At 42.9% G+C, this 24,173-nt stretch overlaps 2 protein-coding genes across 2 annotated transcripts in view; both read left to right on the top strand.

Annotated features, from left to right (window-relative positions):
* The window catches only part of plcb1 (phospholipase C beta 1), a 51,266-nt gene extending 46,302 nt beyond the window's left edge, over positions 1-4,964 (top strand). The window contains exons 30-32 of the mRNA XM_062523470.1: positions 242-299; positions 398-484; positions 2,094-4,964. Of these exons, the coding sequence (XP_062379454.1) occupies positions 242-299; positions 398-484; positions 2,094-2,297 (349 nt within the window). The 3' untranslated portion in view covers positions 2,298-4,964. The remainder of the gene's footprint in view (positions 1-241; positions 300-397; positions 485-2,093) is intronic.
* Positions 4,965-7,613: 2,649 nt separating this feature from the next.
* The window catches only part of plcb4a (phospholipase C, beta 4a), a 33,231-nt gene continuing 16,671 nt past the window's right edge, over positions 7,614-24,173 (top strand). The window contains exons 1-21 of the mRNA XM_062523560.1: positions 7,614-7,697; positions 9,894-9,974; positions 10,089-10,145; positions 10,331-10,474; positions 14,352-14,431; positions 15,860-15,913; positions 16,080-16,161; positions 16,822-16,922; positions 17,248-17,305; positions 17,917-18,025; positions 18,352-18,562; positions 20,402-20,495; positions 20,944-21,023; positions 21,135-21,219; positions 21,333-21,423; positions 21,778-21,855; positions 22,379-22,476; positions 22,728-22,787; positions 22,963-23,104; positions 23,320-23,404; positions 23,854-23,978. Coding sequence (XP_062379544.1) covers positions 7,614-7,697; positions 9,894-9,974; positions 10,089-10,145; positions 10,331-10,474; positions 14,352-14,431; positions 15,860-15,913; positions 16,080-16,161; positions 16,822-16,922; positions 17,248-17,305; positions 17,917-18,025; positions 18,352-18,562; positions 20,402-20,495; positions 20,944-21,023; positions 21,135-21,219; positions 21,333-21,423; positions 21,778-21,855; positions 22,379-22,476; positions 22,728-22,787; positions 22,963-23,104; positions 23,320-23,404; positions 23,854-23,978 — 1,999 coding nt within the window. The remainder of the gene's footprint in view (positions 7,698-9,893; positions 9,975-10,088; positions 10,146-10,330; positions 10,475-14,351; positions 14,432-15,859; positions 15,914-16,079; positions 16,162-16,821; positions 16,923-17,247; positions 17,306-17,916; positions 18,026-18,351; positions 18,563-20,401; positions 20,496-20,943; positions 21,024-21,134; positions 21,220-21,332; positions 21,424-21,777; positions 21,856-22,378; positions 22,477-22,727; positions 22,788-22,962; positions 23,105-23,319; positions 23,405-23,853; positions 23,979-24,173) is intronic.

Below are 24,173 nucleotides of genomic sequence, written 5' to 3'. Positions count from 1 at the left end.
GATCAGTGTATTCACAGCACAGATCCTTCTCACACAGATAAACACAAGGCATCCCACTGATGAAGTGTGGATTCATCATTTGTCCACTCATACTTGCACGCCTTACAGTCAGATAACTCTAATAGTATTTTTAGTGTTTATTTTGGCTAGATTTGTTGTTGCTATGTTGTATCTGCTAATAACTGCTGAGAGATAATAGTGTGATAATGATTTGTCTGCCTGCCGCTCTTTTTCACCGTAGAGAGAAGTTGGAGATAAACAGGTCATATGTCAATGAAGTAGTTCAACACATCAAACGGGTGAGTTCACACGAAACACTGAGCTCTCCTTCCATTAGCAGGGTGCCATGGACTCTCAGTTGTGTGCATTATTCTCCTTCTTCTGATGTGTTCTTCAGTTGGAGGAGGCCCAGACCAAGAGACATGAGAAACTGGTTGAAGCCCACAAGAGTATTCTCCAGCAGATAGTTGAGGAAAAGCCAAAGGTAAGGGGTTTGTGTCTTGGGTTTAGTGTCTGATTGCTTCTTCTATATATTATACATGCTCACAAAACCCCACATACTTAGTATTTCAGTCACATAACACTCAAATGTACAGAGAAGGACAACACTGGATCTCATAGTTATAACTATGCATGTGTGTGTGTGTGTGTGTAAAGGTGTTGCACATTTCAAATGATCTATGGGTAGGTAGCACAAGGAGTTTCTGCTCCTCATCCTACTTGAGTAGTTGTAGCATGCACTCTCCTTTAGCCAGACGATTTAAAAAGCTATTATCACTGGCGTTGTCATTATCCTTGCTGTAGGAGGACAGCTCCTCTGATGATGAAGGTAAGCACTGCATCCGTCTGCGATTGAATGAATCATTCCATTAGTTAGCGGCCGCTCTACTGACGCCCCCCACTAAAGCTGGGGAGAGCGAGAGCCACTGTCGAAGCGTATGGTCTTGTCTCGTCTTTGGATTGTTACTGTCTGACTGGCACACGGCGCCTGTTCCATCATGTGACATGCTTATCTGTAGGTGTGCACTGCCCACCTGTATGGATGGCAAGGTCGGTGTGTGCACTCATTGACTGTGCTGCGGTACTCCGCGGCGCATTTCAATGAGGGTTGCTGCTCCTGCAGATTGCTAGTTGCTAGTTCACGGCTTTCCCGTAGCCTGTCCCAACACCAGAAGAAGAAACGCTTCTATTTGTATTGTGTTATGGCTATGATTGAAGACCCAAATTATTCAAATTATGTGTATGCTAATTTACAGGCATAATCCTGAATATGCAGTCCTTCACAAATGATTGAAGATGTACTATTGATCATAATCCTTAATCCAGTTTGGTGATGTAGTATCATTACGGAATTACGTTAAAATGATTTATTATGGGAAAATAACCATGATGCTCTTTATAGATGGTTTCCTACCAGATACTCACACACGTAACACATCTCTTAACTCTAATGCTGATAATCTTATTCCTGGAGTACACATTTGATTAATTTGATTGACAGTTGGAGATGATTACTCACAGTGGCCACCGAAGCAAATGATCTGCACAGCAACAGTAAACTAGATCAATGAATGTCATTATTCTCATTTTTACTAAGACATGCTAGAAGTCTATTATGCTACAGCATGTGGTCCAATGAAGTCACTGTTGTCTACTGTTGTTTTGTTTGTTTGTTTTTTACACGCTGAAGTCACCTTCAGCACACAATTAGCAAAGTATGCACTAACTCTACACTTCATTTTGAAGTTGGCACATGGTTCCTCTTCTTGTCTTTTTTTTTCAAAGTGGAACATCACATTTGATTATTTCCCTAGAGATAGCATCAGTTAATTAAAAAAAAGAAAAAAGAAAAATAGCATTACTTCTGCTATAATTAGCTCAGATGGGGATTTTGTTAATTAAAACTTTTGTCATTCGTGACAAAATGTTTCCCCATGTGGAAATCTCCCTCAGTAGCCTACCATTACAGTAGCACTATAGAGTGTTGGAGTCCAATCAAAGATGTCTTATACTGATACTGTAGGAAGCCTGTGAACTCGCTCGGGGTCTTAAATGAGGAAACATGGCATGTGTTTATGTCCTTGTGTTCGCAGCTGCAAAGCGATTTGGATCAGGAGTACCAGGACAAGTTCCGTCGACTCCCGCTGGAGATTCAGGAGTTTGTGCAGGAGACCACTAAGAGGAAACTGGTGGACGATGGAGACCGCGCTGCACTGCCAGCCTCCTCCACCCAGGAGAGGCTCAGCCACAAGGGGGCGCAGTCGGAAGACGACATGGAGGATGACAAGAAAGATTAACCATGGAAACAGAACTTTGTATGAGGCACTATTCTCTAGTGCAATAGATACTTTCTGGACTTGTGTTTTTTTTATTTTCTATTTGTTTTTGGTCTTTCTACACTTCTATGCTCTTGATTTGCCCCAAAGGCTTCTGACATAGCATGGCTGACAGAGCTGGCTAAGTTTCAATATTTAGACTTGGCTTTATTTAGAATTATATGTTTTACTGATAGTATGAGGAATTCCTTTTTTTAATTATTATTATTAGTTTGATATTTATTTTTAATGTTGTATACGTGGGGGTTATCATTGCTTCTGAGTTTTGCTATCTCCTCTACAAAATCTTCTGCATGAGTGCAATTTGGGCAAAACAAATCAATCTGATGTCTTATGAAATACCGGTACCAGAACTATTTAGACAACCTGTAGCTTTCAGGTGTGTACAACGGATCTTACAAAAAAAGTACACATTGTATATTTGCACTGAAATTGGGAACGTTATTATTTGCTTTGGACAGCGAGCACTGGTGGCTTGCGGTTGTAGAACATTCTGTTGCTGCTGATTGTAGTTGTTTTGTGTGGTTTGAGTTTTAAAAGTATCTTTATTTTTCACAGTTCATTGACAAAAGTACTAAATGGTTCCTTGTCTGAATGGGAGACACAGGATCATCTTTTGGGTACGGGAATAGTCTGGAAAATGGTCTTTTTCAGGGATGCATGGGTGGATGTACTAGGTATTTTACTGTGTTCACATACATTTGTAAATGTTAAACTAGTAATTTGTTGTTCTTATACTGTAGGTGTAGTGAAGTAGTTACTGTGAGGATGTGTTTTCTTATTCTCGATAACTGGAGAGAAGCGACATAATGATCAAGTTCAGTTTATACAGGCTGTGCGTGTCTCTTTTTTTTTACCTGGTGATTTTGGAGCCGTGACCTTTTCTTCATAGCGATCCTTTTTACCCTAGCTTTTCTCATAACTCGGTTCACCTAGGGATCGTAGGGATGTTTGAAGTGGAAAATGAAAACTTGAACATGTTTTGAATGTTTTATAGTTAAAACCCTGACCCTTTGTGGAATAGAGTGTTCTGTTGCGTAAGATAGGCCTATGATTCATATTTACTCTGTATTGCATGGATCTGTACGTAGATACACTATAGAGGGGATATTTTCATGATAACCCATACGACCCATAGTAAATTAACACTATACAGTGCAGTGCAGAGAGTTCATGGGAATTCCACCATGTAAGGGCAAGGTTATGAATATGCACTTCAGATGTCCTATAGTATGATCATAATTATGCAATTTATTACTTATTAAATCAAGTTATGCCCATGGCATTTTTTTGGTTTACCCCATTGTTCTAGTTTAAGATAAACTACATATTGAAAGTGCAAACTCTTGTGTTGAAGTATATTATGTTATTGTATGTAAATAGTCTCTCTACTGATGGATCTGCAGAGCTTTTAAAGGAATTGAGCACTTTCTCTGGAAAATTCTATGTTCTTGTGAGTTTATTCAACCAGAGTTATATTCCCCTGCAACCGTGAGTCTTCAGATATGGTGGAGTATTTGTTTATTGGCTGTGTTTCTCTTACAAGTCTGGCCAACACTTGCTATACATTCCATACATTACAAACATCTTTTTTTTAAGATTCAGTAGGCTATTTTTCAAAGTTTTAATACACATTCCCCTGAGGAAATAGATATTAGCCTACAAAGTATCTCAAGAGGTGCCAAACCAAGTCTCACTTAACTGAAAGTGTAGGATGTAAGGCCAGTGATGATTACTTCTCTAATGGTAAACCCTCATGTATTTTTAATGTGGTCAAGCAGAAGGGAGAGCTTGAGTTGTAAAATGTGAACATTAACAATATGTTATTCTAAAGAGGAACACACTCGTTACATCATAGGCTGATACTTTATGGGTCCTTTAGGCCTACTGGCCCAGTTTTATGATGTTTTGGAAAATGGGCTTTATTTTGCAGAAGAGTGCAATATTGTTTTAAAAAGTTGTGAGAATGATGATTGTTCATTGTTTGTTTTGTAGTTGTTTGTCTCTATTTCTTAAGTAACTGATAAAAGTTTACACAATGTTTGACTGGAAATGCTACTACCATTGGGAGCCATTTTGACCAGATTTTCTGCAATGAAACTCTTTGTGCCATTCTTTCCTTTCTTACCAAAATCTCTTCACAATGTAAGAATTACTTGAATTACTTTTAAGACAAGAACTTATTTTTGATCGTTTTGATGTGCAAGTCCTGTGCCTTTATATGTGTTATCCATTGTAGATGTGGAATGTATAAATGGCATTTTGAGTGAATTGACATTATTTAAAAGTTCTCATTTTTGTAAACGGTATGCGCATTTTAAAAATGTTTATACAACCAGATTAGATTGCTATTGCTTAGTCGGCTATTATTACGGAAAGCGTAATAGGCTATTATATTTTATGTTAGCTATTGAATGGCATATTTTTTTCCCTTCCTTTATTTATGTATATCTCAGATAGCCTCTTAGCATAACTGAAATGAAACAGGACATATAACTGTATTGCTGGTGCCACAGTTTTCTCAGTCATTATTTTCGAGATGAGTATAGTTACATGTAGGTGGTCTTGTGGTGCTGTGCATTTGTTTGAAATGATTAAAATGTTGTTGTGAAAGTTTTATATGATAAATTGGCAGTGAGTGATTTATTTCTGGGATGGAATATGAGGCGTGTCTATTTGCAAACCAAGGAAGGAAATCTGAGAGGAGAACTTGATTTGTATCCAGATATCATGATGTCAAGGATGTGAAAATCCACGTGTTGGACCTGCTGAAAGAAAGCATAGCCAGACACAATTCTTCCCTTACACGTAGGCCTATAAATAATAATAATAATAATAATAATAATAATAATAAAGCATAAAGAATGTAATGTCATGGTTCATTGTCAGCATTTAATTCAGCACTTAAATGCAGATCTTTACATATATAAAAGCAAAAACAGTGATATGAAAACTTTTTTTATTTTTATTTTTATTTTTTTGCAAGAGGGTGACAGCCTGGGTCAGGCGCGCCCGTCACTGATTGTCATATTAGCTACACCTCAGTGATTCTAGTGTCCATTGCTCACAAGCGACCGTATGATGGCAGTATACCACTGTAATGTTATTACTCTCCCTGGAATACATTGAATTGCTATGCGGAGGCGGTGATAGCACGAATTGTAATGAAGAGTAAAAAGAAGAACCTGGCTGGCAAAGAAACGTCTCCCACCACCAGTCACACCACATGCGACTGAGGGCATCCGCTTTGGACCACCTGAAAGTAAGCGTTCACATTTGCGGTTAAAGTCAAGTAGCGCACTGTTTGGTGACAACCTGAAGTAGACTGCTTTATTTAAAATGACGGTCCGACATTGAATGAACGCAATTCATGAAACTACCTTGCTTCATTTGGTTAAATAATTACAGAAGTTACTTTTTTGCAGCCATGGTGTGAATTGCAATAAGCTATAGGTTACATCGTGTGAGGCAATTTGCAAGTCGAAAGTAAAGTGTGGGCACAAGTTTGTCAGGAGAGAGTAGGCGGCTACTGTACTGTGCAAAATAAGGCTGTATCGCCGATGTCCAAGATCATCCACCCTCTAAATGTGTAATGAACCGCTTACGAAAGGCTTATTCAACACTTTGGAAATACTTGGTCGTCAAAGGTCAGTGTTTGCAAATATAAAACACTGTTTACTGTCGTGGTAGACCTACTGTATTCAGTAATATGCACACACATTCAACACTGTTCAAAAGCATCGTTAACAAAGTACTCATGTCCTTACTGTTACTCACACTAAACTGGGAAAGCAGGTGCTTAGGCCTATGTACTCGGGTTAAAAAGCTATTACATAACTTACATTAAAGCATAGGCTACTTGTTTGAAATAGAGACCTACTGTAGGTGAGTGGATGACAGCCAAAAATGTTTAAATCTTCCCTCAGACACTAACTAAATAGGTCTGTCCATTGTTGTCCTGTAGTTGTGAAAATGGACGCTGGAAAACACTAACATGCCAGTATTATCTTTCCAGTGACGTGAAGGAGTGCTGTTTCTAATTGCTCATTCCAGTCAGTGACGTTTCAGTGATTAATATCTTGCTATTAAGTTCAGTGGACAGATTTGCAAATTGCCTCCTCTCCAACTGTTGCCTCCCTATTATGGATCACTGGATAACATAATTACCCTGCCAACCCAGACCCTTTAGAGCAGAATGAGAGAAAGGCAGCAACAGGCCATTCATTGCATTTAAAGGGAACTCACCTTGTACACAATGTTGTGTGGCCTATTGTTATGGAGGAGGGCAAGTGTTTATTCAAGCTTTTTCCATTAATAACCAACAGATTTTGATCTCAGCCCTATTTGAATAAATTCCCTGAAGCTTACAGTCCATTCCTACATGCTGTTTACTTCAGGACTATTGAAACGGAAAGTAATTCCCAGACACTGGCAATGGAAAGAGTCATTAACAATTGTACCTCTATTTTAACTTGCAGTAATACTTTGGCTGTGGTGCTCTTATGGTGTGTGTGTATATGCATGCGTGCGTGCGCGTGCGTGTGCGCGCGTGTGTGTGTGTGTGCATATTAGTGTTACTCAATAGTGTTTCAACACAGGATACCACAGGGTCTTGTCTGGTGGTCTTCTCTGAGCTGCTACGGTATGTCTAAGCAGAGGGTTAAAGATAGCCATGTGTTTCCTTTGGGTGGGAGTGCTATCACAGAAAGGCATGGGCTTCAATGCCAAGCCTGTACGTTTAGTGAGAGTGTAACATAAAATACATTACCGTGATATGCTGGCACACAGTGAGGGTTTCCAGCCTTGGGTTCCCTCAGGTGCAGGATCTTTTATTTATTAGATTGCCACTGTTGCACTGGTACTGTACGTGTTCTACCAAGGCCTGTTCTAACTAAGTGCTTAGGGCTCTCCTACAGTATAGAGCCTGCATATATGCAGTAGACATGCCCATGAACTTTGCCACAGCAGGCACTAATATTTCAATTTGATGGAAACTTGAGGACTTATTTAAACAAAGCTTCCATATATATATAACAGAGAGGCCATCAAAATGTAGCAGTGCCCTTTCAGAGGCTTTATTTATGTCACAGTCCATTAATCCTCTAAGTTCTAAATGGGGGGGTTGTGCCTTTAGTGAAGGCTGAGCCTCAGCCCCTTTAAGTCCCATCCCCTTTAAGAGGGAATCTGTCTTCCTCTCAGCGACCCTGTTAATGTTTGGCTTTCCCAACAGGTGCATGCCCTCCTGCTAGTATAGTAGAGCTCCTGTAGATCCTTTAGATGGCACGGGCATACGTGTTCAACTGGCAGAAGCCTCTTCCTAGCTTCATGCAGGAGGGGGCATACTTTGACCGATTTGAAGAGGTGAGAATATCCACTTTTTCTAATTTAAAAACCTTTTTCTCCTATAATATGCTCACAGTTATGCATTTGCACTGATTTCAATGTATTTCTGTGAAAGCAGTTTTTATTTTTATTTTTTATTTTTATTTTTTTAAAGGACATCTTTGTTTATTTTTTTTCACATTGGGTGAAATGAGAGTATTATGGAGTGTATCCAATGACTAAGGGTGGCGCTATGTTTCACTGGAGTTCTCTTTTGACATATATATCCCCATAAGAGATGTCTCTTAATCTGCTATGTATTTGATATGCGATATGAGTGCTGTGTGTTTCCAATTGGGCCGGAGACAATAATGTGTGGAATCAATAGAGCATTAGCAGAGGTATTGTAGCAGCATGCTACTGTTTCTTTTTCTGGAACCAGGATTAGGGCACTGTTTCGCCAGAGAGCCAATCAATAACATCGATCCACACATAGACATACTATCAGTGCTTTTCACCGCTCGCACAACGGGCGAGCCTGAATTCTATACGGCGGCTCGTGGAAATCCTGAGAAACGGAAGTGTTTGTGTTTTATCGCAGAGGATGTTCAGAACATCTGTGTTCTCACACATCCCCAGAGTGTTCACAGTAAGGCCACAACCGAGTTTATCTTGGAATGGATATCAGCACGGAGCTTAGCTGCGCCATATAATGTGTCAGGAGCTAAAAATGCTCAAAGTCTTGAATAATTGATGTAAGTCCTCTGTGTGTAAAGAGTTTCCCTTGACTAATGAATTGTTTTCCCTCGGGGGAAGAGGAATGCCAAGAGCCGCTGTGTTTTCTGTAAGCAGTAAAAGACATTCGGGTGTTTGTGATATGGATAGAAGAGGTGGTGTACTGTATGTTCACACATAGTCAATCATTGAGTGGTTTATGGCTTGCATTCATTTTGTAATCAGGGCTTTTCTAGAGCATATTCCCCTTGCATTGTAATAGGAATAAATGTGTTTAAATAGTTTAGAATGAAATGTATCTCTGTCTTGATGTATTTTAAGCACCACTTGCGGAAGTAGGTGTCATAAAACCCTGCTGTGAAATGATATATAGTGATTTAGCATCAGGGGGTTCAGGTAACATCACACTAAGGCCAGTGTAGTGACGTGCAGTGTTGAGTAACTGCTTGTTTTTCCACATTACGCTAAAGGGGAGTCTGCGGTGTTTGTTTCCAGTGAAGACGAAGAGAAAGAAAGTGACCTTATGTCACACAAAAATGCAGAGTATGTGAGGCGGTCAATACAGGGAGGAGAATGAGGAGAAACGATAAGCCTTTCAGAGGCCTGGCAGCCAGAGGGCAGAAATATTCAACTCAACGGCCGCCTGTAAAGCTCACTCAATAGGAGCTTACATAACGAGGAACCCTCACTGCTCTGGTATCAATGAATACATACATGAGAGACAGAGAGAGAGAGAGAGAGAGAGAGAGAGATGTATTGAACATACAGTAGTACCAACATTAATCAGAAATTCTTTATTTGTGTTTAATATTTTGTGGAAATAGATTAAAATATGTGTGCCTTAATTCACATCAGATTCTTAATGATCTTTCTTAAAAGTGATGTAATATGGTCTAGATTTGGTCAGTTTAGCATTCATATACTGGGCTTTGGAGCATTCCTATCAAACGTCTTGCTTGTTGCATTGTTGTACACATGTCCATTTCTCTGCCTCTCTTAATATGCAGGTGTTGCTTTGAGTAAATGCTTTTGGCATTGAGTCTGATTTTTTCCTGCAGTACACTTCAGTCCCTGTATTCTTAAAAGGTGTGTTTGTGATAGGTAGCCTCAAAGCAAACAGATAGAGTTGCATATCGTCACACTCATACCCACAAACTGTCATCACATCGGAGAATAAATAGGCTACTTCATGTGTATATATGACTGGCAGTCTATATAACTCATTCTAATTCAAGACCATTTTCATGTTTATGTCAGTTTTGTCAGGTACATTTTATTCTATATGAATACAAATGATGCTTGAATTTATCTTACACTGAGACAGGTGCAACCAATTCTGTTTGGATTTATGTCCTACTTACAGAGGTGAAAACAGTGTTGAAGGCATGTTCGAAGTGCACACACACACACACACACACACACACACAGCTGTGAGCATGTTTGTCTTGAGCCCAGTTCATTCCTGTTCAGATGCTGAATTAAAGTCTGTTGTTTTCACAGGATCCTTTTGTGTTTGAACCGCAGTGCTTTTTCAAAGTGGATGAGTTTGGTTTCTTCCTTACATGGAAAAGTGAAGGAAAGGTCGGGCTTTTTTCTGAGTAATTCAGTTGCTCGTTCTACTTCTTGATGAATTTGAATTCCGCAATCGATTTGGGCCGGCCTACTTCATGTCTCATTTCATGTGTTTCTCCTCAGGAAGGGCAGCTTTTGGAGAGCTCTCTTATCAACAGCATCCGCAGCACCATACCCAAGGTACCCGATACCCAACGTCCAGCCCTCCTCTAAACAATGTCTACATGTCCTAGTTGATCATACAGTCCCAAACATTCCTATGGCGTGATGTACTGTACTGTATGTATTTAGCTTTAGTAGCCTGTCATCGTTAAACCTAGTGAAACTCGTAGGGGTGTTCATTTGTCATGCTGCTGAATGTGCAGGACCCTAAGACTCTGTCGTCGCTGGAGTGGATGGGAAGGAGTGAGAATGACCTGGAGGGTCGCACCATCTGCATATGCAGCGGCCCTGACCTGGTCAATCTCACCTTCACCTTCATGGTGGCCCAGGATGCCAGCGTTACCAAGGTAGCCGTTCTCTCCCTGTGTCATGCTGTAAGCAGTGTACTTCAGAACTCTGCCTGACCTACCAGGGCTCTCTCTCTCCCTCTCTCTCCCTCTCTCTCTCGCTCTCTCTCTCTCTCTCACACACACACACACACACGCACACACACACCCCCGCCCCCTCATCTCTCTCCCCTTGGGGGGGGGCACGGGCAGACGTGCAGCCTCCAGCTGAGACAGCTCACTTGTCACTGCGTCTCTCTCCGGCGTCATGTAACCCAAGAGCAAATCCCCTGAAACAGAAACATTATGGCCCAGAAGCCCCCCCCGCCCCCCCCCAGGGGACCACACTTAATGTACCTCTGTTGGGCCAGCAAACAGCTGCGCTGTCAGTGGACACGTACGGGCTCGCCGTTTGTTTGGGTTTGCTGTGATTTTTCCATGTTGTGCTCCTTCTGGAACATGTGGTGAATCCGTTACTCTCCCACCCACCAAGGAAGAAAGAGAGGCTCGTCTTGGATCTACTGCAGGGGTCGTTCACCTCAAGATGGCCCTCGCTGTCTCCAGCAGCGCTCTCTGTGTGTGTGTGCGTGTGTGTGTGTGTGCGTGTGTGCGTGTGTGCGTGTGTGCGTGTGTGCGTGTGTGTGTGTGTGTCTGTGTGTAAAAATAGGATCCAGAGAAGCACTTAAGCAGGCTATCCCAGAGTGAGTTGGTAAACTAAGGGGACTGTGTCAGTGGAATATTATTATTTTGTTCTAGCATCCCACACTGTCCCATTCTGCTAATTTATGGAATCTCTTGTTGCCTTGGTGATAACAGCACCAGGAAGTCTGAGCCGAGCCGACCTGCTTAGCATGTGATCCACAACCGGATGAAATCCGTAGTGTCCGTATCTTAATATAACTCCAAGCAATCAAAGTTTGCAGTGTTCAGCCCATAAAATGTTTGTGTGCGTGACGCATGTGTGTGTGTGTGTCTGTGTGTCACACATGTGTGTGTGTGTGTGTGTGTGTGTGGGTGTGTGAGTGTGTGTGTGTGTGTGTCAATGTCAATGTCAATGTCAATTTATTTATATAGCACATTTAAAAAACAACCACAGTTGACCAAAGTGCTGTAAAATAAAATAAAATAAAAATAACATGAAAATAAAGTAAAATAATTATAAAATAACTTTAAAGAAACATAGTAAAGATTAGTAAATAATAATAATAATAATAATAATAATAATGAAACCAAAATAGCAATGCAAAATGGTGGTAGAGTAGATACAGTGAGAATAGTATGTAAGTAAATATTAATAGTAAAATAAAGTATAGAAGAAAGAGAAAAAAAACCCATAAAAACAAAGCAATAAAGATAGATAAACAGGGTAAAGAAGTTAAGCATCTAAAATCTAGGGTGAGGTGGTGAGGGGGGGGGGGGGTCTTAAACTGAGTTAAAAGCTAAGGAGTAGAGATGGGCTTTGAGACGGGATTTGAAAGTGTTTAGAGAAGGTGCTAGTCTAATGTGGTGGGGGAGATTGTTCCAGAGTTTGGGGGCAATAGCAGCAAAGGCACGGTCTCCTCTACATTTGAATTTAGTTTTGGGAACAGTCAGCAAAAATAGATCAGAAGATCTAAGACTTCTGGCAGGGGAGTATTTATGTAGTAGTTCAGAGAGATAGTTGGGGGCTTTGCCATTCAAACATTTGAAAGTAGTTAGCAAAATTTTAAAGTGAATCCTATGGTGAACAGGGAGCCAGTGAAGGGAGGCTAAGATGGGAGTGATGTGCTCTCGTTTACTTGTACCAGTTAAAAGGCGAGCTGCTGCATTCTGAACGAGTTGTAGGCGGGATAGTGAGGCCTGGTTGATACCAACATATAGGGAGTTACAGTAATCCAGTCTAGTTGTTATGAAGGCATGGATTACTTTTTCAAAGTCTAAGAAAGACAGGAAAGGCTTGATTTTGGATAAGTTTCTTAATTGGAAGAAACTAATTTTGGTTACTGATTTGACCTGTTTGTCAAATGTAAGATCTCCGTCCAAGATCACACCCAGGCTCTTTACAGAAGACTTTACATAGGGTCTCAGGACGTCTATGTCCATATTTTGGTTGGAGTTTCCATTGGGTCCTAGTAGGAGGATTTCAGTTTTGCTGTTGTTTAGGTTCAAAAAGTTTAAGGCCATCCAGGCTTTGATATCATCAAGACAGTCTAGAAGATTTTTTAAGGAGTCTTGACTTTTTAGGGGAATGTAAATTTGGGTGTCATCTGCATAGCAGTGAAAAGAAATTCCATATTTTCTGAAAATGGTACCTAAAGGGAGCATATAGAGGGCAAAGAGGATGGGCGCAAGAATAGATCCTTGGGGGACGCCACAGGATAGGGGTGCTGAAGAGGAAACCAATTCGCCTAAGCTGACAGAGAAGCTTCTATCAGAGAGGTATGATCTGAACCACTCTAAGGCCGTACCTTTAATACCAACACATTGCTCAAGGCGAGAGAGAAGGATGGAATGATCAACTGTGTCAAATGCCGCTGTGAGGTCTAGAAGGATAAGTATAACAGTATCGCCAGCATCAGTCGCTAGTAAAATGTCATTACAAATTTTCAGAAGTGCTGTTTCTGTGCTGTGAAGGGGTTTAAAACCAGACTGGAACATTTCAGAGATGCCTTGGGTGTCTAAGAAAGATTGTAGCTGAGCAAGTATAACTTTTTCCAAGACTTTGGAAAGGGATGGAAGTTTGGAAATGGGTCTGAAATTAGACAGGACAGTTGTGTCTAAATGTGGCTTTTTAATCAGAGGTTGTACTGTAGCATGTTTAAATATGGTTGGTACAACACCTGTCATAAGACTGCTATTAATGATATTTAGGATAAGAGGTCCAGTAGTATCACAAATGTCTTTGAAAAGCTTGGGGGGGACAAAGTCTGATGGATAGGATGGAAATTTCATCTTATTAATTGTATCTTTGAGGAGAAAGAGAGAGACTGGTTCAAAATGACTAAGGGTAGCTGGGCATTGAGGGGCAGTAGGAGGGTCATAGGAGGGTGCTGAGATAGAAGCTCTAATAGTGGTAATCTTGTCAACAAAGAAATGTAAGAATTTCTCACAAGTATCTGAGGAAATATCAAGGCTGTTAGACTGAGGGGTGTTCAGAACAGAGTTAATAGTCCTGAAGAGCACACGTGGATTGTTGACATTTTTATTAATTATATCAGAAAAGAACTTTGTTTTTTCTTGTTTTACTGTTTTCTGGTAAGCAGATAGTTTGTTTTTTAGTATATCAAAGGATATCTGAAGTCTGTCTTTTTTCCACTTTCTTTCTGCTCTTCTGCATTCTTGCCTGGCTGCGCGTGTAACGTCATTCAGCCATGGTTCAGTTTTTGACTTGGATCGTATGATTTTGAAAGGGGCGATGTTATCTAAGATCAATCTTGAAGTGGAATATAAGAGTGATGTTAGTTCTTCTGTGCTATTATGTGGTAAGTTTTGATGAGAATTAACAGCAAGTTTGAAAGCCGCTGAAAAATCAGTGGCAGTGGAGGGTTTTAGCGCGCGACAACAGTAAGTTGAAAGGCGCGGTTTGGTACATGGTAGAGAAAAATCAAACAAAATGGGCATATGATCAGAGAACAAAGCATGACGTATATCGACGTTACAGACAGTGTGACGTGTGTGTGTGTGTGTGTGTGTGTGTGTTCGTGACGCATGTGTGTGTGTTCGTGACGCGCGTGCGCGCGCGAGTGTGTGTGTGTGTGTGTGTTTGTGACGCATGTGTGTGTGTGTGTGTGCGTGACGCATGTGTGTGTGTGTGTGTGTGTGTGTGTGTGTGTGTGTGTGTGTGTGTGCTGTGCATTCCTTTGAGGTTAATCGGGATCATGTATTGACCAGCCCCTGTGCATTTTGTCTGTGGTTACAGCAGTGGACGGCGGGCCTGAGGTCACTGATTCACAACTTCAGGGCCAACAACGTGTGCCCCATGACCTGCCTGAGGAAACAGTGAGTGGATGAGCTGCATGAGCAAAACTTTCCCCTGGACAATGAGTCTCCAAAGTCACGTCCAGACCATTTTGCACTCAATCTCCGCCTTTAGATTAACCACAGACTAACGTCGGGATGGGGGTATTGCGAAACCTGTTTCTTGAGATGAGCCCTTAAATTTTGATTTGTTAAAGCAACACTAAAGAGTTTTTCGTACCTTAAAATAATGTTTCCAAAATCATTTTAGTGGTTCATCAACTCGTAACAGGGTGAACGGCACTTCTGCATTCACCTCACGGCCCTCTATCAGCTATAACTGCACTGTGTAACTTTACCAGATTGGGTAGCGTACCTGTAGTTTGATGAAATGAGACATGAGAAACTACAAATTTGACTTGCTTTGATGTTGCAATGCATCATACTTTCATAAAATCGTGCAGCATACTCTACCTTGTCTGTGGACATTGTTATTTGCTGGATAAACAAACAGCGTGTGTGCGACAGAGGAAAAGTGCTTTAGTGTTGCTTTGAATCAACCTCACCTGAATTAAATTCCCTTTTTTCTTAAATCAACTCGCAGTTTAAACGTCTACACACTCATCAGAAGTGCAGTAAGTGAGTTGAAATGTTGGCTAAATGAGTTGCACCAACAGAGCAACAGATCTAGCATAGGCACTGTTATCAGTGGGGTGATGCAGAGTGAGGGTGAGACCATTTGGAGTGCCATTTCGTGTGGTATGTGTAAGCACATCTACACTGTTCCTTAAATATTTGTTTAACAGTAGGCTTCATTTCAATATCACAGCCTAAGTAATATATACTGCCAAAAGAGATTATACATTACTGATCAAGTATCACATTAGCTAAAGTTGCACCAAGACATATCAGTGTTATGTGCAACAACAACAACAACAACAACAACAACAGCAACAACAACAAAACTGTTTATTGACTGTGTATTGACCACACTCATGTATTAAGCAATCAGTTGATGAACCTTGGTTAATTGGCGGGAAATGGTGGTAGTATCTTTGGTCTGTAGATCAGACCATAGAGTAGAGTGCTGAGAGGCTTCATGCAATTATGAGCAGGCAGCAGTACAGAGAAGAGTCTGTAGATCAGACCATAGAGTAGAGTGCTGAGAGGCTTCACGCGATGATGAGCAGTGAGTCTGCTCTGTACACGGCTTGCTGTCCTGCCATCAATCATGTGTGATGAGGAAAGCTGCGAGGGGAGATTAGCCCAAGGCAGTTTAGCACAGCTATCAGGAGATATCGCTCTAATCGCGGTCACTATGAAATATCAAACAATAACACAAAGCACTGTGGCATAGACTTAGCCAATCAGTATGGCACCCAGTAGAGATGTTTGACATGTACTGTAGAGTGTGTGTGTGTGTGTGTGTGTGTGTGTGTGTGTTGATAATTCTCTATTCTCCCATCCCAGTTGGATGAGGCTGTCATTTCTTACAAATGTGAATGGCAAGATTCCAGTGAGAAGGTACAGTATGAATTGTCATCCTCAGCATTTTTTTCTTTTAATTAAGTGTTATAGTGAAAATATGTGTTTGGGTTTAAGCACCTTTATTTGCCAATTAAGGCAAAGTATTTTCCCTGAAGCTACACATATAATAATATGACTTATTTACTCTTTGTAATATTCACAGTATTACAAGAACCTTTGCCTCAGGCAAAACTGAAAAAGTAATCTTCCAAGCACTGAAGGACTTGGGTCTTCCCGGTGGAAAGGTAATTATTGCAGTTTTTGAGCAATGCTTTTATAAGATGCTCTTTTTGGTATCAACGTCTGATATTTTCTAATATCATCAAAATAGTTTGGATAGAGCCAATGTGGCAGGCGTTTACACATATTCGGCCAAAAGTCAACATGTGAATACATCTTGTCAATCATGTGGTGTCTTGTGAATACATCGCGCCAATCATGTGTTGTGATCTGGCCGCTGGAGCGAGGTTGGTGTCGTGCAGTTCTGCCTGAAATAGATGCCCGATTAGTGCCCAAATTAGTGCCCAAAGTGGGGTGCCATGTGGTCGCCAAGTGGAGGGACTTGCCTCAAAGGACTTTGGCATGACATGCTACTACATTATATGTATAGAATTTAATACCAGAATTCTATAGGTGCCTCTCATGTAAAGTTTATATGTCCTCCCTCGCTCCTCGGGCCTCGATCCTCACTGATCTACATAAAGAATGATGGGGCGGCAACAACGATAGTCTATCCCTTCGTCTATCTTTCTTTATGTAGATCAGTGAGGATCGAGGCCCGAGGAGCGAGGGAGGACGTATAAACTTTACATGAGAGGCACCCAATGTGTAATGCCCTGTATAAAGCCCCGAAATATTGAAAAGGATGACATGTTTGTCCAACTTATCTTTCTTTTCTCCCACAGAATGATGAAATTGACCACTCGGTGTTTACGTTTGATAAGTTTTATGCACTCACACAAAAGATCTGTCCCAGAACTGACATTGAGGAACTCTTCAAGAAGATGTGAGTACATGCATCAATGCAACAAGGAAGTCTTGTGTTTAATGTTTCATCAAACCTTTGGCTGTAACTCTGCAATCTGTTTTAACATTTGAACCTTGAGAAGTAAAAATGAAAAAAAAAATACCATCCGGAACTTTCTATCAGTGCATTCTCATGGTCATCATCTGCCATGCTAACTTCCTCATGAAGTCTAACCTGCTGTAAAGCATTTCAGTATTAACCATTAAACTAGCCGTGGAGTTCGCATTTTAAACCATTGCAAGGTCAGGGCAGTGACACATCATGCTGCAAACATGTTTTCAGTTCCCTAACTTTTCCTTTTCAGAAATGGTGGCAAAAGTGATTATTTAAACGTAGACCAGTTAGTCTGCTTCTTAAATGAAGTAAGCCGTTTTATTTTCATTAATGCTCTTTTGCCATGGCTTCATGTCTCCCCATTAATCACCTGTTTAAAGTGCTTCTGCAACCCCTTGTCCTTCGCCTCCAATGCAACCTGCTTGTCCCACGCCGCATCAGTGCCATTGTACCTCAGAGAACTGGGGAGATTACCTGATGTTCGCCGTGGCATTTGTAGCTCCCCGGCTCCTTTCGCCTTGCCTTGGTGTCTCTTCGGCTGGCATTTACGCTTTGGTCATCCCTTGTGTCTTATTGAATTAACCGCCAGGCCGCTGAGAGCCACCGGAATGACGCTGTGAGAATGTCTGTGCACTCGCCTGCCTCCAAAAATCACCGCGTCTGAAAAACCCTTAACACTCTAACTCCGCCTGTCACCACAGTCCAGGCCTCGCACACACACACCTCTCCTACTAATGACCTGAAGAGGGTGAGATGAATGGGAGTTGTGATTTCGCACAATCAGTCCCGGTGTGTGATTCCCACGTGCTTGTTTTGCTGACTACATGATCATCTTTTCTCAAAGAGCACCAGTGTGTACGTACGCGCCATTCGAGTGCCTTCGCTCACTGAGACTGCACATCATCTCTCGTCCCCACAGCGTCAGCGGGACCCGCGGCTCAACGAGATCCTTTTCCCCTTCTATGACTCCAAGCGGGCCGTGCAGATCGTGGAGTGCTACGAGCCCGACGACAAGCTGAAAAGAAAAGGTAAGCAGAGTCGACGAGGCCTTTTTACTGTAATGCAGAGCGCTGAAATTGCAGGGTGCAACATGCCACTTACATGATGAGGCTGAATAAGATTTCTGACTATTTACCTCCCTCTGCTGGTGAATCATAGAAAGACCAGTTATGGCCATTGCTGAATTCTATGATTACAGAGCTCTGCAGAGAATACATGAAGCACCTCACACTCTAACATTGGAGAACTATGAATGGCAGTGTGCATCTTTTTCTTTTTTGACACTGAGCCTTTGCAGACTTGATGTCTCCATTTCACATCTCTGCCATCCATCTCTTCGGTGCGCTCCCCGCAGGCCTTATGTCGAGCGACGGCTTCTGCCGCTACCTGATGTCGGACGAGAACGCCCCCGTCTACCAGGACCGCCTGGAGCTGTACCAGGACATGGAGCATCCGCTGGCCCACTACTTCATCAGCTCCTCGCACAACACATACCTGACGGGCCGCCAGTTCGGGGGGAAGTCCTCGGTGGAGATCTACCGGCAGGTGCTCCTGTCAGGCTGCAGGTATAGTAGGGGGGCTCTCTCCGCGGCCCGTCAACACAACTTCACCTTAGACTCCGTCTACTGTACGTCTCCACTGATGGGAGGGTGGAGAAGCCAGCAATCTCACACAGCTGTGAGGGATAAACACCACTGGCTGTACCGTAACTCTGCAATCTGTTTTAACATTTGAACCTTGAGAAGTAAAAGAAGAAAAAAAAAATCATCCAGAACTTTCTATCAGTGCATTCTCATGGTCATCATCTGCCATGCTAACGTCCTGAGGGAGGGGAAGCCAGCAAGCTCACACAGCTGTGAGGGATAAGCACCACTGGACACTTTTCGTGCAGAATTGGTGTAAACATTGTACACATATATACAATGAATGTTTATTTAACTCGGCCTAAAACGTCACTGAACATAGCCCTGCATAGCATTGTCTGTTTTAAAAGGGTTGTGTTTTAATTTCAGACATCGCTCATCAAATAACTTGTTTCTTACTTAGAAGAGTCAGTGAGTGCATGGAGAAATGAAAGCTGCCTATTTCTAATTCCTTAATATGATAATAGATAGCTATAAAATAGTTTACCTTGCTGACAGGGTTGTACATTATCTCTGTCGGCTTCTTAAGCTATCTATCCACCGTCAATGTGTCTCTAAAAGCCTTGGAGCAGTTATCATTTAGCACACCTCTAGTTGGTTGATTTCACTTCACTCTCCAGATCAAATCAGAGTTGATTGGCCCGGGGCTGTTATGACACCCAACTTCAAGGTCACCTGATGTCGTCCTCACTCACTCTGTCCACTCGCTCGCTCGCTCGCTCGCTCTCCCACGCTACCTGTAGGAGTTGCCTTGAGGGTCAGTGTTTTGCAGGAAACAGATGACATCCCAGGTTAGTGCTAATCAGATGGGGAGGCCAAAGAGACTAATGCAGGCTGCTGCTGTGGCGGCCATGTTGGCTCTCATTCTAAGCAGGTTTCCAGCAGTGTCACCATCAAAGTCACCCCCCCCCCCCCCCCCGCCTCATGGTGGGCGCTACACCTGCCCACCTCATCTGTCCTCCTATTCGGTGTCTCACAAACACACACAAGCCGAAGCCAAAAAAATCACAACTGTATACAGATTAGGAGTGATCAGCATGTATGTAGGATGCAGTTCCTCTGGCCTCGTGCCTAATGCCTGGTGGTTGGCGTGAGCAAATCTCATGCCTCCGTTTCTCCAGTAGTGGTGAATGCCTGATGGTTCTGTCATGACGGCCGGATTGACCAAGTCAAGAGTCGATGTGGACAAGTGTCTGCACTTGGGAATTCTGTGAAGCATGTACTGTATTTGAGGCGCTCACTCAAGTGCAGTCTTGGAGGACGTCTAATTAGCTGGCATGCATTAACAAGAAATGAAATTCCACAGGTTATTTTCACGACTGAAGCTCAGTGTCACAGATTTAATTAATTCAGTCATTTGAGCGTAAGGCCAGTCAGTCAGGTTAGTGGCATAATTAAAAAATATATTTAGTCAGGTGTCTCAAAATGTCTAAATATATGTGATTTATAGTGATACGTCTTAAACATTTCACTGAAGGAAAAGGGAATGAATGTTAAGTTTTTAGGGAAATTATCATCTTTTATCATGTTGAGGAGTAGCGTAATTTCCCAACTATTAGCTGCGGCTTATACACTGATTTTGTCTTCAGCTATGAGGATAATACATGGGGATAGTTCATATGATATTGATATGGTTTTGTTTCTTTTAACTTGCATAAAACACTGTCCTGCAGCTTAAACCCAATGCAGCTAATCCACAGGGAATGACTGTAATCTTTCTCTAATTTTGAGGAGTATATACTGTGTGTGTGTTTGTTCCAGGTGTGTTGAACTTGACTGCTGGGATGGCAAGGGTGAAGACCAGGAGCCTATTATCACCCACGGCAAGGCCATGTGCACAGACATCCTCTTCAAGGTGAACGGCCCGGCCAAGGCCACATGCCTCTAGAACATTCTGTTAGAAATGCTGCCATGTACTACTGCGCTTCACCCTGAGTTGTTTACTGTACCTTCATATTCACATAGGTTTTAGAAAATGTGAATTATTGAAGCAAAATTACCTCATTATCGCAATTACTCTCAGTTAGCCTTATGATACTCATCTAAGGAATTGTATATTTCGTCTTGATTAGCAGGTGCTTTGAGAACTGTGATGATTATAAACCAGGATTGCATTGCTATCCTCATAACAATAAAAATCTAGCTATAAATATCTCATGAGATTACTACTGACTGACAGTGTTATGCAGAAACAAATTGTTTTCTCTCTCTTTCTTGCTTTCTCTCTCTTTCTCTCTCTCTCGCTCTCTCTCTCCCCCTCTCTCTCATTCTCTCTCTCTCTGTCTCTCTCTCTCTTTTTGCAGGATGCTATTCAGGCCATCAAGGAAACTGCCTTTGTGACATCCGAGTACCCTGTGATTCTGTCCTTTGAGAACCACTGCTCGTAAGTGTTGCTTTGCATGGCAACACGTTCACACAATTTGCCTTTTCAACGCGTATTTCACTTCATTGCATTTGATGACCAAGAGCATTGCGCCCCTCTGTATGTTTCCAGCAAGCCTCAGCAGTACAAGTTGGCCCGATACTGCGAGGACATTTTTGGGGATCTGTTGCTGCGGGAGCCGCTGGAAGGCTTTCCAGTAAGTCTTTAATTCACTTCTGAACACTTCGTTCCACCGTCACATGTGTGTGTTGTTGCCTCTGCATGCTCCTCCGGTTCTAATCACGCTGGGTGTTTTCTCTGGCTTCTGAGATGGAGCCGGGCTGCCCCCTGCCCTCTCCCCGCGACCTCAAGAGGAAAATCCTCATCAAGAACCGCCGGTCCAAGCCAGAGGCCGAGCAGAGTGAGTTGGACAATCGTGTGAGAGTGCGAGCAAGCCGAGCGTGAGTTTTGCACTTTGTCTAAGACAGAGAGAGAGAGAGAGAGAGAGAGAGAGAGAGAGAGAGAGAGAGAGAGAGAGAGGTGACTCTCATGTGCGTGGATGGATTAGATCTTTTTAAAGGAACGTCTTTGTTATTCTCTGCAATGCAGTGCATGGAGCTGTACTTGAAGTATAGTACGTGTCATCTAAAAGAGTCAGTCGTGGTTGTACACTGACTGTGTGTGTGTGTGTGTGTGTGTGCGTGCGTGTGTGCGTGCTTGCATGTGTGCGTGCGTGCGTGCGTGTGTGTGTGTGTGTGATGGTGCTTGTGTGCAGAAGAGCTGGAGGAGTTTAAGAGGCACATGGACGCCATGGACGCTGCAGATCCCTTCCCCACCGCGGAGGAGAGTAGTGGTGAGAAGCAGAGCCCTTAACTGTGGAACTGAACACACACAATAGCTGGAGATGAGCTTTAGCCCTCAACTAGCGCTGGATAGTTAGCACACTTTGTCTCCATTTCAGAGTGTTGATGCGGTACCTGTAATGTGAAGGTTTTTGAGAGGTTTTTCTTAGAGTTCTGCTTAGCTTCAGCATATTTTAAGTTCAGTAGTACTGTGAATACAAATGCACATTCTTTTAACACATTGTCACACAAATCCACACACCATCTTTCTCTCTCTCTGCTTCTCTGTTTCTCTCTCTCTCTCTCTCTGATGCACACACAAACACCCACACACATGCACTCACACACATACACAGAGAGAGAGAGAGAGAGAGAAACACACACACACACACACATACAGATAGAGAAAGAGAGAAATCTATTTAAAACTGTGCTTTAAAAAGTGGTCATATGATAACGAAAGCTTGCGTTGGCTCCTGCGTTGGCGAGACGATGTCTTCTTCATTTCCTCTTCCTGTTGATCCTGCTCCTCAGACGGCGTGGACGAGGCCCACCCAGAGCTGCGTCTGGGGCTGCCGTTCTGCTCCGCTGACCCGGGCGGCGCGGTGGAGGTGGAGGTGGGCAGTGGCAGGGTAAGAGAGATGTCCGCTCCCCCCCCCCCCTACTCCTATGAATTATTCACCTTTCATCTCACTGAATGATATGCTACAATGGCCTCAGAGGCGCCAGGAGACTGGGCTGCCCTCTCCTCTGGAAGGTGAACCGCTAACTGGACATGTCAACTCTCGGCCCGCTGGGCTCGGCAGAAGTCTCGCTGCTCATCGCCGAGGAGATGCGCCTCCGTGCCGATGACGTTTTTCCTTTTTTTTTTTATCTCTGTCAGGAAACGGCAGAGGATGAAGTGGAGGTATTCGAAGCCCCTGATCAAGAGAATGGCAAAAAGGTTGTTCACTTTTCTTTTCTGTTGTGTTCTGTTCTATTCTTACCCCTAATTCTCCTGTGTGGGTGAATAATTTGGCCGGAATCAGGGCTCTGTTCTGTTCTATTAGTACCCCTGATTCTCCTGTGTGGGTGAATAATTGGCTGAAATCAGGGCTCTGTTCTGTGATTCTTTAAAGGTTGGAGACGCAAACGTGGACGTCCTGGATCTCATCAACAGCTACCACTACGTCGCTGCCACGACCAACGTCCACCCCTACCTCTCATCGATCGTCAATTACGCCCAAGCTGTGAAGTTCCTGGGCTTTGAAGTAGCGGAGGGTGAGTATGGCCAAGCACGCACTAAGTCACTTTGTCTTTGTCGCTCACTTTAAAGATGCCTCCAGTTTCGTTTTGGTTCACTTAACAGGAAACTTTGTGGCCATATGGCGTTTTAATGTTGTGACAACAATGTGCATTTGTGCCAGCAAACAAGCGACTGTCACCATATGGATGCATTGCGGCTGTCTCTGCTTTTTTTTTTTCACCTGCCACAGAGAACAACATCCATCACAACATGTCCTCGTTCAACGAAACGGTCTGCCTGGGACTGCTGAAGACGAGTGCCATCGAGTTTGTGAAGTATCCTCTTTTTAGCTGCAAGCCCATACCACGAGCCGGCGCTATCCATCACAGAGAGGGGCTTGAGAGAGGAGGCGAAGCCAACAGAGAGATCACTTTTTTGGGGTGGGGTAGGGTGGTGTGTATGTGTGTGTGTGTGTGTGTGTGTGTGTGTGGGGCTAGGGTATGACTGATCATGCTTGAAAAACATGGCTCTGTGAACAGGCCTTTTTTCGCTGTTAAAAGAGGCACAAGTGAGGGGGGAGAATCAAAAGCGTCCCGAAAAAAGAAAGCTGAAACATTTCCATCGCCTTCTGAATGGGCCTTGAAGCCTAGAGGACCGGAGGGGTCTATCCTAGTTGGTAGCAAGGACCTTTGATCCAAAAATACTCCTCAGATTCCACCCCAATCCCCCAGAAGTCCATGTCCTGTCCTCTTTTCCTCTGTTTTGTCCTGAATGAAACACATAGCTACAACAAGCGGCAGATGAGCCGGATCTATCCCAAAGGGGGCCGGGTGGACTCCAGTAATTACATGCCTCAGATCTTCTGGAATGCCGGCTGCCAGATGGTGGCTCTGAACTTCCAGACCCCAGGTAATGCTAACTCTTCTGTGGCCTCGCGCCAAACGTGCCCTTTTCTCTCCACACACACACACACATACACACGCACGCACACACACACACACGCACGCATGCGTTGCGTTGTCACCACTACAAATACATGTATATTCAGTGGGTACCAATGGCAGGAAACAGATGCTTCATCAGAAAGTGCTATTTTGTCCCCAG

Source organism: Sardina pilchardus, chromosome 20, assembly GCF_963854185.1.
Source record: "Sardina pilchardus chromosome 20, fSarPil1.1, whole genome shotgun sequence".
NCBI classification, from domain to species: domain Eukaryota; kingdom Metazoa; phylum Chordata; class Actinopteri; order Clupeiformes; family Clupeidae; genus Sardina; species Sardina pilchardus.
The sequence above is the reverse complement of the archived record's forward strand: the minus strand, read 5'-3'. Positions and strand labels throughout refer to the sequence as shown.